The sequence below is a fragment of the Muntiacus reevesi genome, chromosome 6 (genome assembly GCF_963930625.1).
Source record: "Muntiacus reevesi chromosome 6, mMunRee1.1, whole genome shotgun sequence".
Lineage (NCBI taxonomy): Eukaryota > Metazoa > Chordata > Mammalia > Artiodactyla > Cervidae > Muntiacus > Muntiacus reevesi.
In genome coordinates this window covers 41,850,184-41,864,012 of record NC_089254.1, presented here as the reverse complement: position 1 = coordinate 41,864,012, position 13,829 = coordinate 41,850,184, and the positions used below count along the sequence as shown (strand labels likewise).

At 37.4% G+C, this 13,829-nt stretch overlaps 1 protein-coding gene across 1 annotated transcript in view; it reads left to right on the top strand.

The window, feature by feature from the left end:
• Positions 1–13,829, top strand: part of FBXL13 (F-box and leucine rich repeat protein 13) — a 215,503-nt gene that overhangs the window by 177,262 nt on the left and 24,412 nt on the right. The window contains exon 18 of the mRNA XM_065938466.1: positions 1,829–1,912. Coding sequence (XP_065794538.1) covers positions 1,829–1,912 — 84 coding nt within the window. The remainder of the gene's footprint in view (positions 1–1,828; positions 1,913–13,829) is intronic.

The window sequence follows — 13,829 nt, the reverse complement described above, 5'->3', positions numbered from 1 at the left end:
TAGACCTGAGATTTAAGACTTCTAAAGTATAAATAAAGACTGTAAAATGTTGGAACCATCATTTGCTTCAGAGAACACCTTCTAATTTGGAGCATTTATAAATTTCAGTGTCAAGGCTTCTTATTATCTGTCCATAGTCTGTTAAATGTCATACTTAGCAAGTATACTTCATTATAGTTCATTTAAAAATTTTCTAACATAGCCTACATTGAAGCAATAAAAAGTGAAAACTTCAGAGGAACTATTTAGAGATAGTTTCATAAAACAAATTCCACATAGAATAATAAAACATGTTTAGCTATTATCAAGCATAGGGCAAAGAGAAAAACTGCACCACTTACTTGATATTTTTGTTCAAACAATTTAGTTTCTGTTGGGAGAGTATCTAAATTCCAATTCTTTTAACATGAATAAAACAGCATCCACATCTGGAACCCAGACCACATATGATGGCTTCACAGAGTTTGCCCATTCTTTGTTTTCAAACAATGAGACAGAAAATATAATGTGTTCCTAGGAAAGGAATCCACATTTGCAATGAAATTAAAAGAATAAATGGGGTCATTTTATTTTTGTGTGGCGTACAAACTGTTAAATGAAATTAGAAATTGTAATTTAACACTGACTTCAATCAAGTAGAATTTCAAGCACTCTTCTCTTTGATATGCATTTTGTTTTTGAAAAATGAAAGGCCTAATATGTAAATCGGTAAAAAAAAAAACAAAAAACAGCATATAATACCTGCATGACCCATTTTCAATTATAGTCCAAATGTGGTTTTTATGATCAAAACATAAGTAAGTCCTGAAAATAAAATGTAAAAAGGACAAATCATATACTATTTCCAGCATTTTTCCCTGCCAGACAGCTCTGGGACCATAAAAGGAGGAGAAACTGCTCTAGTCCACATAGTCTAGGACGCATATCTAGGAAATAGAAAAGTAACATGATCCTGAATGCAAAACAGAAGGATGGCATCTATAAGGCACAACAGTCAGTTCCTTACCCGAATGTTGTACCAGTTTAGGAGAATAGGTACTGAGAAATGGGCCAACCAATGAAAGTGAAAGTGAAAGTGTGTCTGACTCTTTGCCACCGCATGGACTACAGCCCATCATGCCTCTCTGTCCATGGAATTCTCCAGGCAAGATAACTGGAGTGGGTTGCCAGTATTTTCCAGGGGATCTCTCTGACCCAGGGATTGAACCCGGGTCTCCTGAATTGCAGGCAGATTCTTTATCATCTGAGCACCAACAAAACCACACATTAAAAAAGTGAAGGAATGAAAGTGAAATCCATTTTTTTAAATGAAAAGAGACAAAACTTTTAGCCTGAAAAAAGAAATGAACTACTAGTGAATAATTATCTGTCTACGGGCCTTTACATAAAGATGTGTTTCTTCTCCCTCCAAGCAATTAAACATCATAAAATGAGCTAAAGATTTTCAGATTTCAGACTAAGCATAAATAAGAATTTATTGATAAATAGATTCATTAGCCACATGAAGTGTCTTCAAATAAAATAAAGCTGTAAGCTTAGGCATCTGAAGATTTCTTTACATTGATTGATATAACATTTACCTGGAAACAGGCAAGATAAGAAGTTTTCTGGTTCTAGGATTTGTAATACTTTTTGTAAAACATTAGAGATAACCTGAAAATTTTATTTAATAATGTTGCCTAACCAAAGTGATCGTATGATTAGGTCTAAAGAAATATAAAACAGAAGCTAAATATTTTTAGTTTGCATAAACTGTTGCTATCTTATTGGAAATACACCTTCTATATACTAATATATCATCAAATAATCTTTATATTAATATTTTTAGGGTTTGATGACACTCTCCAGACATAGAAAATTAAAGGAACTTTCTGTGTCTGAGTGTGATAAAATCACCGATTTTGGAATCCAGGTAAGACAATTATGTTTTGTTGTTGTTGTTGTTAAAGAATTAAGATTGAAAATTAAGTGCAAATTGAATAACCTTTGTGGGTAACAACAGGAAAAAAAAGAAGTGGAATGAAATTAATAATACGTATGTGATCTTGGTTGAGCCAGAATCAATTCTGCCTTTAGTTAGGTCTCCACAGCCCGAGGTGATTGAGAGGATTTACTTTTCTATGTTTTCCTGTCTACTTTCTCCCTTCCAGATGTCAGACTCATAGGATAGATAGGGATAGGTTGACATTTTATTTGGAGAATAATGAACTGCAATGTGGTAAAAGTCTTCTCATATTAATATAATAGAAATGTTCTGTAGAAAGAAATGTTATATCATCTAACCATGAAAATTGGGGGAGTCTGAAAAATTACACCAGGTACTTAACCATTAGGGACTAAGTTATTCAAACATAATTGGTAGTATACTTTGCCAGGATGGAAAGCTCATGCTTATCCAATAAGTAATTGGATAAGATAAATGATTATATGCTCAAATGGTACTTTAAGAACTCATGAGAAGTAAATTTCCTAGACCTGGCATTGAGTGATAGATAGGAAGTCATAAAGTAGTTATTGTGAGCAAGCCACACATGGTGTTTATCACAACATTAAGCATCTCAATTTGCTGTTAAAAGAAGACAACTGAAATTATATATCATACTTGTATTGAACTAGGACAAAATCTGGTTACTGATTAGTGAAATAGTGGAAGATAGCATTTTTAAACAGAACTAATAATCTAGGAATGTGGAAACTGTTAAATGTATTGGAAACCCCATTTAAAGTATCCTGAGAGTTCAGAAACCCCAGTATTTATGAAAATCTGGGATTAAATTCAGAAAAATAATTTAAATACAAACTCTTATTGACAGAAAAGAAGTCATCTCACACATAGAAAGATAATGCAAATATTAGGTGAAAAGTCCACCAGTGCATGGCAGACCTGAAGTTAAGCTGTCTTCCATGAATTTGAAATGAACTTTTCAAGAAGTTCTAACATAACTAATAGGAGAGTGTTAAACATTATATGAACTGTTGGGCTACAGAGTGCCAGGTCAAATGGCGTTCTAGACTTTAGCATAGAATTTCACCATTCTGAAGCTGAAGGAATCTTACAATCATCTAAACCATCTCTGTAATTTTACAAGTGAGGAAACTAAGGCCCAGAGGGCTTCGACAGTCTAAAGTCCTATGCCTTCTCAGCAAACTAATCTAATTTTACATAAATGAAGAGTAGAAACAGAGAACTGCTGTTCTAAATGGTTGATGGTCAACATAACCTAGTGGGAAAAATTGTTTTCAAATGATTTTCACTGTACTTCATTGTATCAGGACAATGTAATGATACTGAACAGGAAAATGTAACACTGATAAGTCTCCTTTAAAAAGAAGGGAAGGGAAAGAAAAAAAAAAAAGAAGTCTCCTTTAGGAGGCAATAATGTCAAACGATGTGAATTTCTCCCTGTTTCAGATCCCGCTTGCCAAATTTCTAGCAGGTTCCTAAGAAATCTACCTAGTAGTATGTTCAACTGTATAAAGAGGTAAAAAGAACAAACACTATTTTTCAAAGCAAAGGTCCAGAGAGGACCAACAACTTGCATAGAGCAAGATTGTAACTCTACAATAACAAAAGGGGTTATAATGCGTGTAACCTACTAGAAGAAAAAGCTAAGCAGTTCCTCTAAGGTTAAACCGTGATTTATGTATCACAGTTCATTTAAGGATTAAACATGAAATTACATAAAACTTTATCTATAAATATGATCTAGTCAAGCATTCAAAAGGTCTTTAACAAGGCAACAGAATAAAGGTTATTAAAATTAAACAGGTATTAACATTTCTAGTATCAGGTTATATTTCCTTCATGGTGATCAATTACATTTGATCAATAACTACAAATCATTCAGAAGTATTAAAACCCCCTATGGTAATGACACACAAGACCTCTTAATATCCATCACTATTCATTTAAAAGTGCTTCTTGGAATGAAAGAGAGTGCTGACCAAAGTTTGAAGCTAAGTATCAGGAAGCCAGTGCTTCCTGCCATGGCCTTTTTATTTTCCCTCTTGGGAGCCTGAAAATCATACTATTTTTAGGTGCTCTAAGATATTAGACGAAGAAGTTTACCTATATGCTAATTGTATGATCACATAGCTAAGTTTGGTATAGCTTTTAAAAATGTAGTCTTTTATTGATGTATTGATTTCAGTGATCTAAAAGAAAACAAAAGATGGGGAATACAGGAGCATGGACATACAGAATAATTTAATTATCAGTTGTACAAGATTGGCTGTTCAAGTTCATAAAAAAAAATTTTTCTTTTTCTCTTCCTCATCATCCCTTTTTTTCCCCCTCTTCTCCTTGCTTTTGGAGTGTACGTGGTGTGTGTGTATGTGTATGTGTGTCTGTATGCTCACACTGAAATGCTGTAACTTTCAATCTCTTTCTACCTCTTCCAAGGTTTCAAGGTTTACACTAATGGACATGTGGTAATCTTTCTCCTCCTTCCCTCCTCCAGCCTAATCATTAAGTTCCAAAGAGATGAAACAAAGAGGGAGGAGGAGAAAGTGATACATAAGCCACTTTCACAATTCTTTATCTGGATTTGAAACAAACCTGATTAAACTGAGATGTTTAGATTATCTTAAATTTATCAGGAAATTTCTTGTTATTTAGAAGGTAGGGGACTCCCTTTTTGGCATATGACATTGAAAACTATGTAATGATTTAATGAGAAAAAGGAGAAGATAAGCATTTTTACCCTGACTTGGTTTTGCAAGAGTCATGAACATAATAAGAATAAAAAATTACCTCATTTTAGTTTTACTGGAAACCACAGCATATGAAGTTTGAGTATCTGGAGCTTCAGATGTATTAACTTTTTAGGATCTGGTTTTAATTACTTTTCCCAACTTTAGTTTTTTTTCCTGAGAACATTAGACATTCAATGATCACATTAAACTAAAATTATTTGGTACTCTTGAAAGACACACTCATTTTGGAAGCAATGTCTGATATAGTCATAGCTGGGCATTTCTCAAGAAACTTTTTTCCTTGATGATTTTGCAAATTTAAATAACAGACCGCCAAGTTTGGCAAAAGAATCGGTTTAACTGGGATGTGTGTGTGTGCTCAGTTGCTAAGTCATGTCCGACTCCTTGCAACCCCATGGACTATAGCCCACCAGGCTCCTCTGTCCATGGAATTTTACTGGCAAGAATACTGGAATGGTTGCCATTTCCTCTTCCAAACCCAGGGATCAAACCCATGTCTCCTGTGTCACCCACATTTGGCAGCAGATTCTTTACCAATAGCACCACCTGGGAAGCCCCTTTAACTGAGATGCTATGGTACAAATATATTAGAAGTTTTGTTCTATTAAGTTGTTTGAATAGAACCAATGGAATAAATAAGATTATTTAGTCAACTGCTTTTTACATTCCCTTAACCTGGTGATGCAGATGGTGAAGAACCTGCCTGCAATGCAGGAGAAAGTGAAAGTCACTCAGTCATGTCTGACTCTTTACAACCCCATGGACTATACACAGTCCATGGAATTCTCCAGGCCAAGATACTGGAGTAGGTAGCCTTTCCCTTCTATCGGGGATTTTCCCAGCCCAGGGATCAAACTCGGGTCGTCTGCACTGGAGGCGGATTCTTTACCAGCTGAGCCACCAGGGAAGCCCAATTGTTGAGTATAAGTGTGTAAATTAAATATATGTATACATCTTAGTAGTTGTTAGATTACATGAATATGTCAATGTGTGTGTATATTTAGTATGCCTAAATTGTGTATAGGGATGCTATAGTATTATTTAGTTTAGCCTAATACCAAACAAGATTGCCAGGACAAATATCAATAACCTCAGATATACAGATGACACCACCCTTATGGCAGAAAGCAAAGAAGAACTAAAGAGCCTCTTGATGAAAGTGAAAGAGGAGAGTGAAAAAGTTGGCTTAAAACTCAACATTCAGAAAACTAAGAACATGGCATCTGGTCTCATCATTTCATGGCAAATAGATGGGAAAACAGTGGACAGACTTCATTTTTGGGGGCTCCAAAATCACTGCAGATGGTGACTACAGCCATGAAATTAAAAGACCCTTGCTCCTTGGAAGAAAAGTTATGACCAACCTAGACAGCATATTAAAAGGCAGAGACATTACTTTGCCAACAAAGGTCCATCTAGTCAAAGCTATGGTTTTTCCAGTAGTCATGTATGGATGTGAGAGTTGGACTATAAAGAAACCTGAACACCAAAGAATTGATGCTTTTGAACTGTGGTGTTGGAAGAGATTCTCGAGAGTCCCTTGGAGTACAAGGAGATCAAACCAGTCAATCCGAAAGGAAATCAGTCCTGAATATTCATTGGAAGGACTGATGCTGACGCTGAAACTCCAATACTTTGGCCACCTGATGCGAAGAACTGACTCATTGGAAAAGACCCTGAGGCTGAGAAACATTGAGGATGGGCGGAGAGGGGGACAACAGAGGATAAGATGGTTGGATGGCATCACCAACTCAATGGACATGAGTTTGAGTAAACTCCATGAGCTGGTGATGGACAGGGAGGCCTGGTGTACTGTAGTCCATGGGGTCGAAAAGAGTCAGACACGACTGAGTGACTGAACTAACTAACTAATACCAAATAAATTGTGGTCAATATTCAAGGTGAATAAAAATTAGTTTGTTAAGGAATTATCTTTTTGGTTGCTCTCACCTTCTGAGATGGCCTACATTCTGCCTGTGGAGTGTGTTTCTCTCTAAATAAAGGTGTTTCTTACCTATCACTGTTTCTCACTGAATTCTTTCTGCAATGAGACATCAAGAACCTGAGCTTCCTTAATTCCTGATATCAGGTGTGTGATCTTGGTTTAAAGACCATGGTTTCAAGTCCCAACCTGAGTTCCACAATTTCAGCTGGTGAGCCAGGGTGGGACAGTGATAAGGCACTCACTCACCCAGCTGAGTCCTTCCTCAGGAGCTGCTGCATCCCTGGATAGGCCTCTTCCCTGGATCAGAGCTAATCCAGTTGCTGGTTGATACTATGAGGCAGAGGCCCAGCCCTCTTGCTTCAATTTAAGTCAACTAGGAACAGTCTGTTCTTCCAGTTCAAACTGAAAGGATGTGAAACATCTGGACATACTGCAGACTATCTCAAGGGTTCACTACATCAATGTGGGAGGTATATTGGAAGCCTTGACTAGACATATTTGTCTCAAAGAATGGGAGATAAATCCTGCAAAGCATCAAAGTTCAGCTAAAAGTATATGTACACAAAAAAACCTGCATGCAGATGCTTATAGGAGTTTTATTTATAACTGCCAAAATGTGAAAGCATCCAGCATGTCCTTCTATAGGTAAATAGATACATAAACATCCAGACAATGGAACATTATTCAGCAACATAAAGAAAAGAGACACCAAGCCGAGAAAAGACATGGAGGAAGTATAAATGCTATTACTGTGAAAGAAGCCAATCTGAAAAGGCTAAGCACTGTATGATTCCAACTATATGACATTCTGGAAAGGCAAACGTATGAAGACAGTAAAAAGATCAAAACCTATAGGGGAGAAAGAGATTAATACGTGGAGCACAGAGGATTTTAAGGGCAGTGAAACTACTCTGTATGATACTATCATGGTGAGTACATGTCATTACACATTTGTCGAAACTAATAGAATGTACAACACCAAGAGGCAACCCTAATGTCAACTATGGACTTTGGGCGATTATGATGTGTTGATACATGCTTATCGATTGTAACAAACATACCACTCTGGTGGGGCATGTTGATAATACGGGAGACTATGCATGTGTGGGGGTAGGAGATATATGGGGAATTTCTGTAACTTTTGCTTAATTCTGCTGCAAACCTAAACCTCTTCTAAAAAATAGTCTATTTTTTTTTTAAAAGAATTATCTTTTTGTTTATACTTTAAAAAATTAAGTATCTATGTAAACAGCAAGACTCCTTTTCCTATGGTAAGGAGATAGTTTTGAATATGCTCTTAGAAGAAACAATTTAAAAATTTTTATTCCTGTGAATGAACCAGCGCATTTTGGGGAGCTTGCCAGGTAGGAGATAGTTTCGAATATACTCTTAGAAGAAACAATTTAAAAATTTTTATTCCTATGAATGAACCAGTGCATTTTGGGGAGCTTGCCAGGTGGCTCAGGAGTAAAGAATCTGCTGTGATGCGCGAGAATGTAGGTTTGATCTCTGGGTGCATTTTTTAGTGGCACCTAAATTATAATTGATTAAACATATGTATGTATAAGAGCATTAAGCAATTCTACAACACTACGTAATTAATTACTACTATTCTTGAGAATGCTATAAGAGAATATACAAAGTAAAAAGGAAATGGATCATTGTTTTTCATTAGGATTATGATTTTAGACATATTTCCCAACATCCCAGTTAAATTAGTATAATACTAAGGATATTGATGTACACACTTAGGCATTGAGTTAACCCCTTTGCTTTTGGCAACGTGTATGTGCCCTAAGCCCCCAGATGGTTGTTTTTTTTTTTCATCTTTACTCAGTCTGACTCCATATCTACTTCTGTTACAATCTCATAACACTGTGCATCATGTTCACATACTACAAAGGCAGGCCTCTCTGTTTATGCCCTCTTACTGCCCACCTATGTATGAGCAAGGCTTGTTAAATCTCGGAGGAAGAAGGTCTATAGGGCCAAAATGGACATACGGAACATTCCTTTTCGTACACTAATTTTATATCATGCAACTTTGTTATAATTGCTTATTAGTTCTAGTAGTTGGTATATTTTTTGTTTTGGCTTTTTGTTACTTCTTTGTGATTTTCTATCAAACAGTCATACCATCTGCAAACACAGGCATTTTTTTTTTCTTCTCTATCTACATACCTTCTATTTCCTTTTCTTACTGAATTAGTTAGGACTTCCAGTATGATGAAAAATAGGAGTGAAAAGGGAAAACATCCTTGTTTCATTTCTGATCTTACGGGGAAACCACAGGTTTCTTTTCACCAAGTATGATGTTAGCTATAGATTTTTTGTACATGTTCTTTACCATGTTGAAAGAAGTTCCCCTCTATTCATAGTCTTGCTGAGAGTGTTTTTCAGTAATGGGTGTTGGGTTTTGTCAAATACAATCTTTGATATGATCATATAATTTTTCTTCTTTAGCCCATTGATGTGACGAACTACATTAGCTGATTTTTGAATTTTGAACCAGCCTTGCATATGTCCCAGCATTGTTTCAAAATGGTTACTGAATACTTTATTCCTCCCCTTGAGTCTTTGCTGTGAGAACTTAGCGGCCCTCCTAGAGGTAAAGCTCATGAAAGGCTGTAGGCCCCCTTAAGGTTGGCCTGCCAGGAATTTTTCTCTCAGGCTCACCCATTCTCAGTCTCCAGCAATTAGTCAATTACCCTTTCAGAGTTCCTGCTGGTACTGGCTCCAGCCACAAGTTTCCCCTCCCAGTAGGCCCGAATTCTCTGTTACTTGCCTGACTCTCCAATTTTGACAGTGGTGTTTTGTTTTATGACCTCAATTATCTGACAGATCTAAGAAGAGCTGCTGATTTTCAGTCTGCTCAGCTTTTTTCTTGTTTTGAGGATGAGAGTGATAAGTTCCAGACTTCCATGACAGACTGGAAACTGGAAGTCTGGAACATGAGTTTTGGATTCCTGGATGTTGGCTGAATCAGTAGCATCCAAAAAGGGATGACCAATGTACAGTGGGCTCTGAATCAGATCTTGAGGCCCAGCGATGAAGTTAGGAACTGAAAATCGCTGGAGCCAAGAGCAGAGACCCAGAGGTAAGCTGGGCAGGTAGGTGGTCATTGTCAAGAACGGCACCTGTGGCTGTTGTGAGCTCTCTGCAGTGTGCCTGGCTGTGCTTGTATAGATGGGGCCTGTGGCTGCCCCAAAGTTCAAGTACTTTCTTGGTCATGTCCTTCCAGAAAGATCTTCAGTTTCCTTAGTACAACACTAGAATTTTATTTGCAATTACAAAATCGGAGAAAACTTAGATGATTAAGTTCAACTTGAATGAAGAACTCCATGCCCTCATGTAAGACAATAATCTAATTCAGATTAACTGATTTTATGAAAATGTGACAGTTAGCTCAATGACTGAACTGAAAACATTTGAACTGGACTTTCTATGTAGTGGACACTGAGCTAATCTGTTTTTGAAAAGAGAAACCATTTTAAAATCTTTAAAGAATATTGAGGCTGGGTCTAGTAGAATAAAGAGACTTAGAAAAATCCAATACCACTTAGTCATTGTTAGTTAACATTAATTTAGCATCTGCTACATGCCAGACACTGTTCAAAGTATTTCCCACACAGTAATTACCTACTTTATGAGGAAGGTGATACTTTTGATTCCACTTTACAGATAAGGAGAGGTTTACAGTTCAGAGAGGTTATGAATCTTACCCCAAATAATGAAACAAGCAAGCATGTGAGCTAGGGTATAACATATCTTATTCCAGAGTGACAATTCTTGCCATTATGCTGTGATAAAGGAAGCTACAGAAGGATTCAGTTGAGATACTTAATCCAGCATGGGAATGATAATGATAGCCTATCTGTTGGAAAATCACTTTAATAAGCAGTGTAGAAGATGGATTGAAGATCACAGGGGAGAAAATACTGGTATCACCATTAAAGGCAGAAATATGTTAAGAGGTTTTTGTTGTAGTCCAGGGGTGAGAAGACGGCAGCCTGAACAGCAACAGAAGAGAATGAATGAGGGACTATCTGCATAGCAAATCCACAGAATGGTAATGGTTTGGATGGGACAGGGTCAAGCTCTGGTTAAGGATGATGGCCATGCTTTTGGACTGAAGACTGGGGGCAGGAGAAGGGGGAGACAGAGGATGAGATGGTTGGATGGCATCTCATGGACTCAATGGACAGAGTTTAAGCAAACTCCCAGAAACAGTGAAGGACAAGGAAGCCTGGCATGCTGCAGTCCGTGAGGTCACAAAGAGTCAGATATGACTGAGCGACTGAACAATAACAATAAAAATCATGATTCTGATTTGGCTGCCTGGGAGGTTTGTGGTACCCTCATTTTCAAGCCCTTTTCCATTGCCAAGTCAGGTGTCCAGGGCTATGAACTACTAAGTCTGTACTACATGCCAGCATTTTGGCATTTACTGTTGCACTTTCTTTTCTTGGGAGTGATTTTGTCTGTGCATCCTCTCAGCTCTCGTCATCCTTTACTCTGAAGACAGTCTTAAGCATCCGCTCTCCCACTCTCTTTACCCACAGACTCATGGTGGCTAAGGAAGCTCTGCTGGAGATTGTTTCTGTTTTTACTCTATGTATAGGTAATGTGAGGTAGTCTCTGTGTCCTACTAATGATGAATGTATGGGTCCTATGTAGTTTTATTTGTCCTCTCAATAGATTTAATGGCTTTGGGAAGAGGGGAAGATTCAAATGTAGGTAACTGTCATTGTTCTTCAAACCCAGTCATGGCATCCTCTTTATTTATTACTATTTTTTTTAATGAAAAAAAGTATCTGTAACAGAGAAGGCTATCTATCTTTTAAAACCCTCTAACCAGAATGCAGTTGGTAGGACTTATATCCACACAAGAGAGGTAAGAGGCACATGGTAGTGGTTCAGCTTCATCTACTCTCTTGTGTCTTTTCTCTCTAGCTTGTTGTTTATATTCTTCACAAGCTGGTTTACTGGTATCTTGCAAATGGCACTGCATGAATTTTAAGAGCCCAGTTAAAGTCTAGGTTAATGTCATATTCTCTGATGATCACAAAGGTATCTGATAACTTTTGGTTTTGGGTAAAAGCGGCAGAGGACGTGCTAGAACCTTCACATCCCTCATTGTTCTATTAAGGACTCTTCTTTTATGAGATTCTTAATTTTGCCCTAACTGCTTGGACACTTGAGATAACAAGTTCCTTTTCCCCTTTAATCTTCAGTGTGTTTTGACCTCTTTTACCCTGACTTACAAACTTTTGATTTTACTTTTTATTTGACCTTTACTAACAGATTTATCTTGACTTACAAACAGAAAGGGGAGAAGAGAGGAGAGATCAAGGAATAAGGGACAGGGGAAGTGTGGCCATATGGGGCAAATTATAAGCTATTTCATAGCTGGGAGAACAGCAAAGCAAGATTCACGGCTGATCATCTGGCTTTCAGCCTGACCCAGGAATGTTTAGTACATTGAATGGTTCTATAGATATGGGTCTGCTCCAGGCTGAGTTCTACTGGAGACTGAGGATTCAGGGTTCTCAGTCCTATACTCTAGACTACCTGTGCTAGAGAACTGAAACCCTTGCAACCAGTGTTGAGCATCTACATGGCTAGTCAGGTTGGAAAGGCCTAGGAGTACTCACCTCATTCCACAACAGTCCTATCTGTGTCTTCCTCCTTAATAATCGCCTATGGCCAGCCTGTTCTGAAAGTGTAAGAAAAACTGAATTCTTGTTTTGCCCTAGCACTCATCCTGGATTCATTCTTGACCTAAAAACAAGAACTGAATGACTCTCCAGAGACTCTTTTCTGATCTTAAACTCTTACTTTGAATTACTAAGCTTTCTGAATAGTTATAAAATGTTGTTTATACCAGACTCTCATCACTCATTCTCATCAGTTCATAGACCTCATCCCCAGTACTAAACCAAAATCAGTTTTAGTGGCCTTTGACACAGAATAGCTTACAGTGCCAAAGATGAATTAGATGTGTTGGCTCCACATGGCAACAATGTTTAAAAAAAAAAAAAACAACATTGATTTCTATTTGGTTTCCAAGATTAAACCATTTAAGAATTATCAAAGCATGGAATTTCAATAACTCCACCTCTTCCCCAGGGATACAGTTATGTTTATTGATTGCAGGGAAAGCAACAAACAGAAGATCCATTTCCAAAACGGCCACAATTCTTGGCCTCTGGTGCAGTGGAAGCTCTGAAATCTCCTGCATGTGGGAACATGGGGTATCCAGACGTCTGGACACTTTATCTCTTGGCTATACCACTCAGGAAAATTCTTTATCTTATCTATTAATATAGGTTATTATTAGGAAGTAACTGACTAAATAGTGTATGATGAAGGTACCAGAAGATCCCAGGTTCAGAATTATTTTACATGGTCTTAGAAGAAGGAACTAAGGAATCCCTCTTGTAGAATTAAGAAGGGAGTATCTGAAACCTTATGGAAAAAGCACCTCCCACAAAACCTGGAATTAAGTATCAGCTTTGTTACAGAAATTGATGCTTCATGGCTACCCATGCCAAGAACAGTCTCCTAGGATTTATAATAGAACAAAATACTCTTTAGAGACCCAAGGCACCTGAAATCAACTGAGTCACAAACTCCTACCAAGATACCTAGGCTTTATTCTCTTTTCAAAGGCTATGAGCAAAAGAAATAAGCTCAGAATTCTCCACTGCTCCTTATGCTAGTGTGTTTCCAATTGTTGAGGCAATTCAACAGAATTAGAAATTTGCCAGCACTTCAAAGGATGTGGGATTTGACAGTTTGTCATTTTCCCACAGTCTCTACTGTTCAAGGCATAATGGAGTCTTGGGTACCATGTTTTCATGTCTGATAAACAGCTGAAACTGAGACCATCCCACACAAGTCCTGGCTTCTTGCCTACTCCCACTGGAGAGAACCATTCTCCAACAACTGAAATGCTGATGGATTCATTAAATGAATGCATACATCTGTTATTTTCATGTTGAACATCCACAGAAAAGAACTATAAGAGAATGTGTTAAAAGAAGAAAATCCTTTGGAGGCTTCTCTCAATTTTCTGTCCCTGGAACATTAGTTTATCCTATGTAAGCTAAAACTTGCCAAAAGTCAGATTATCTGAAGGCAAAAATAAAAGGGCAGGAAAAATAAA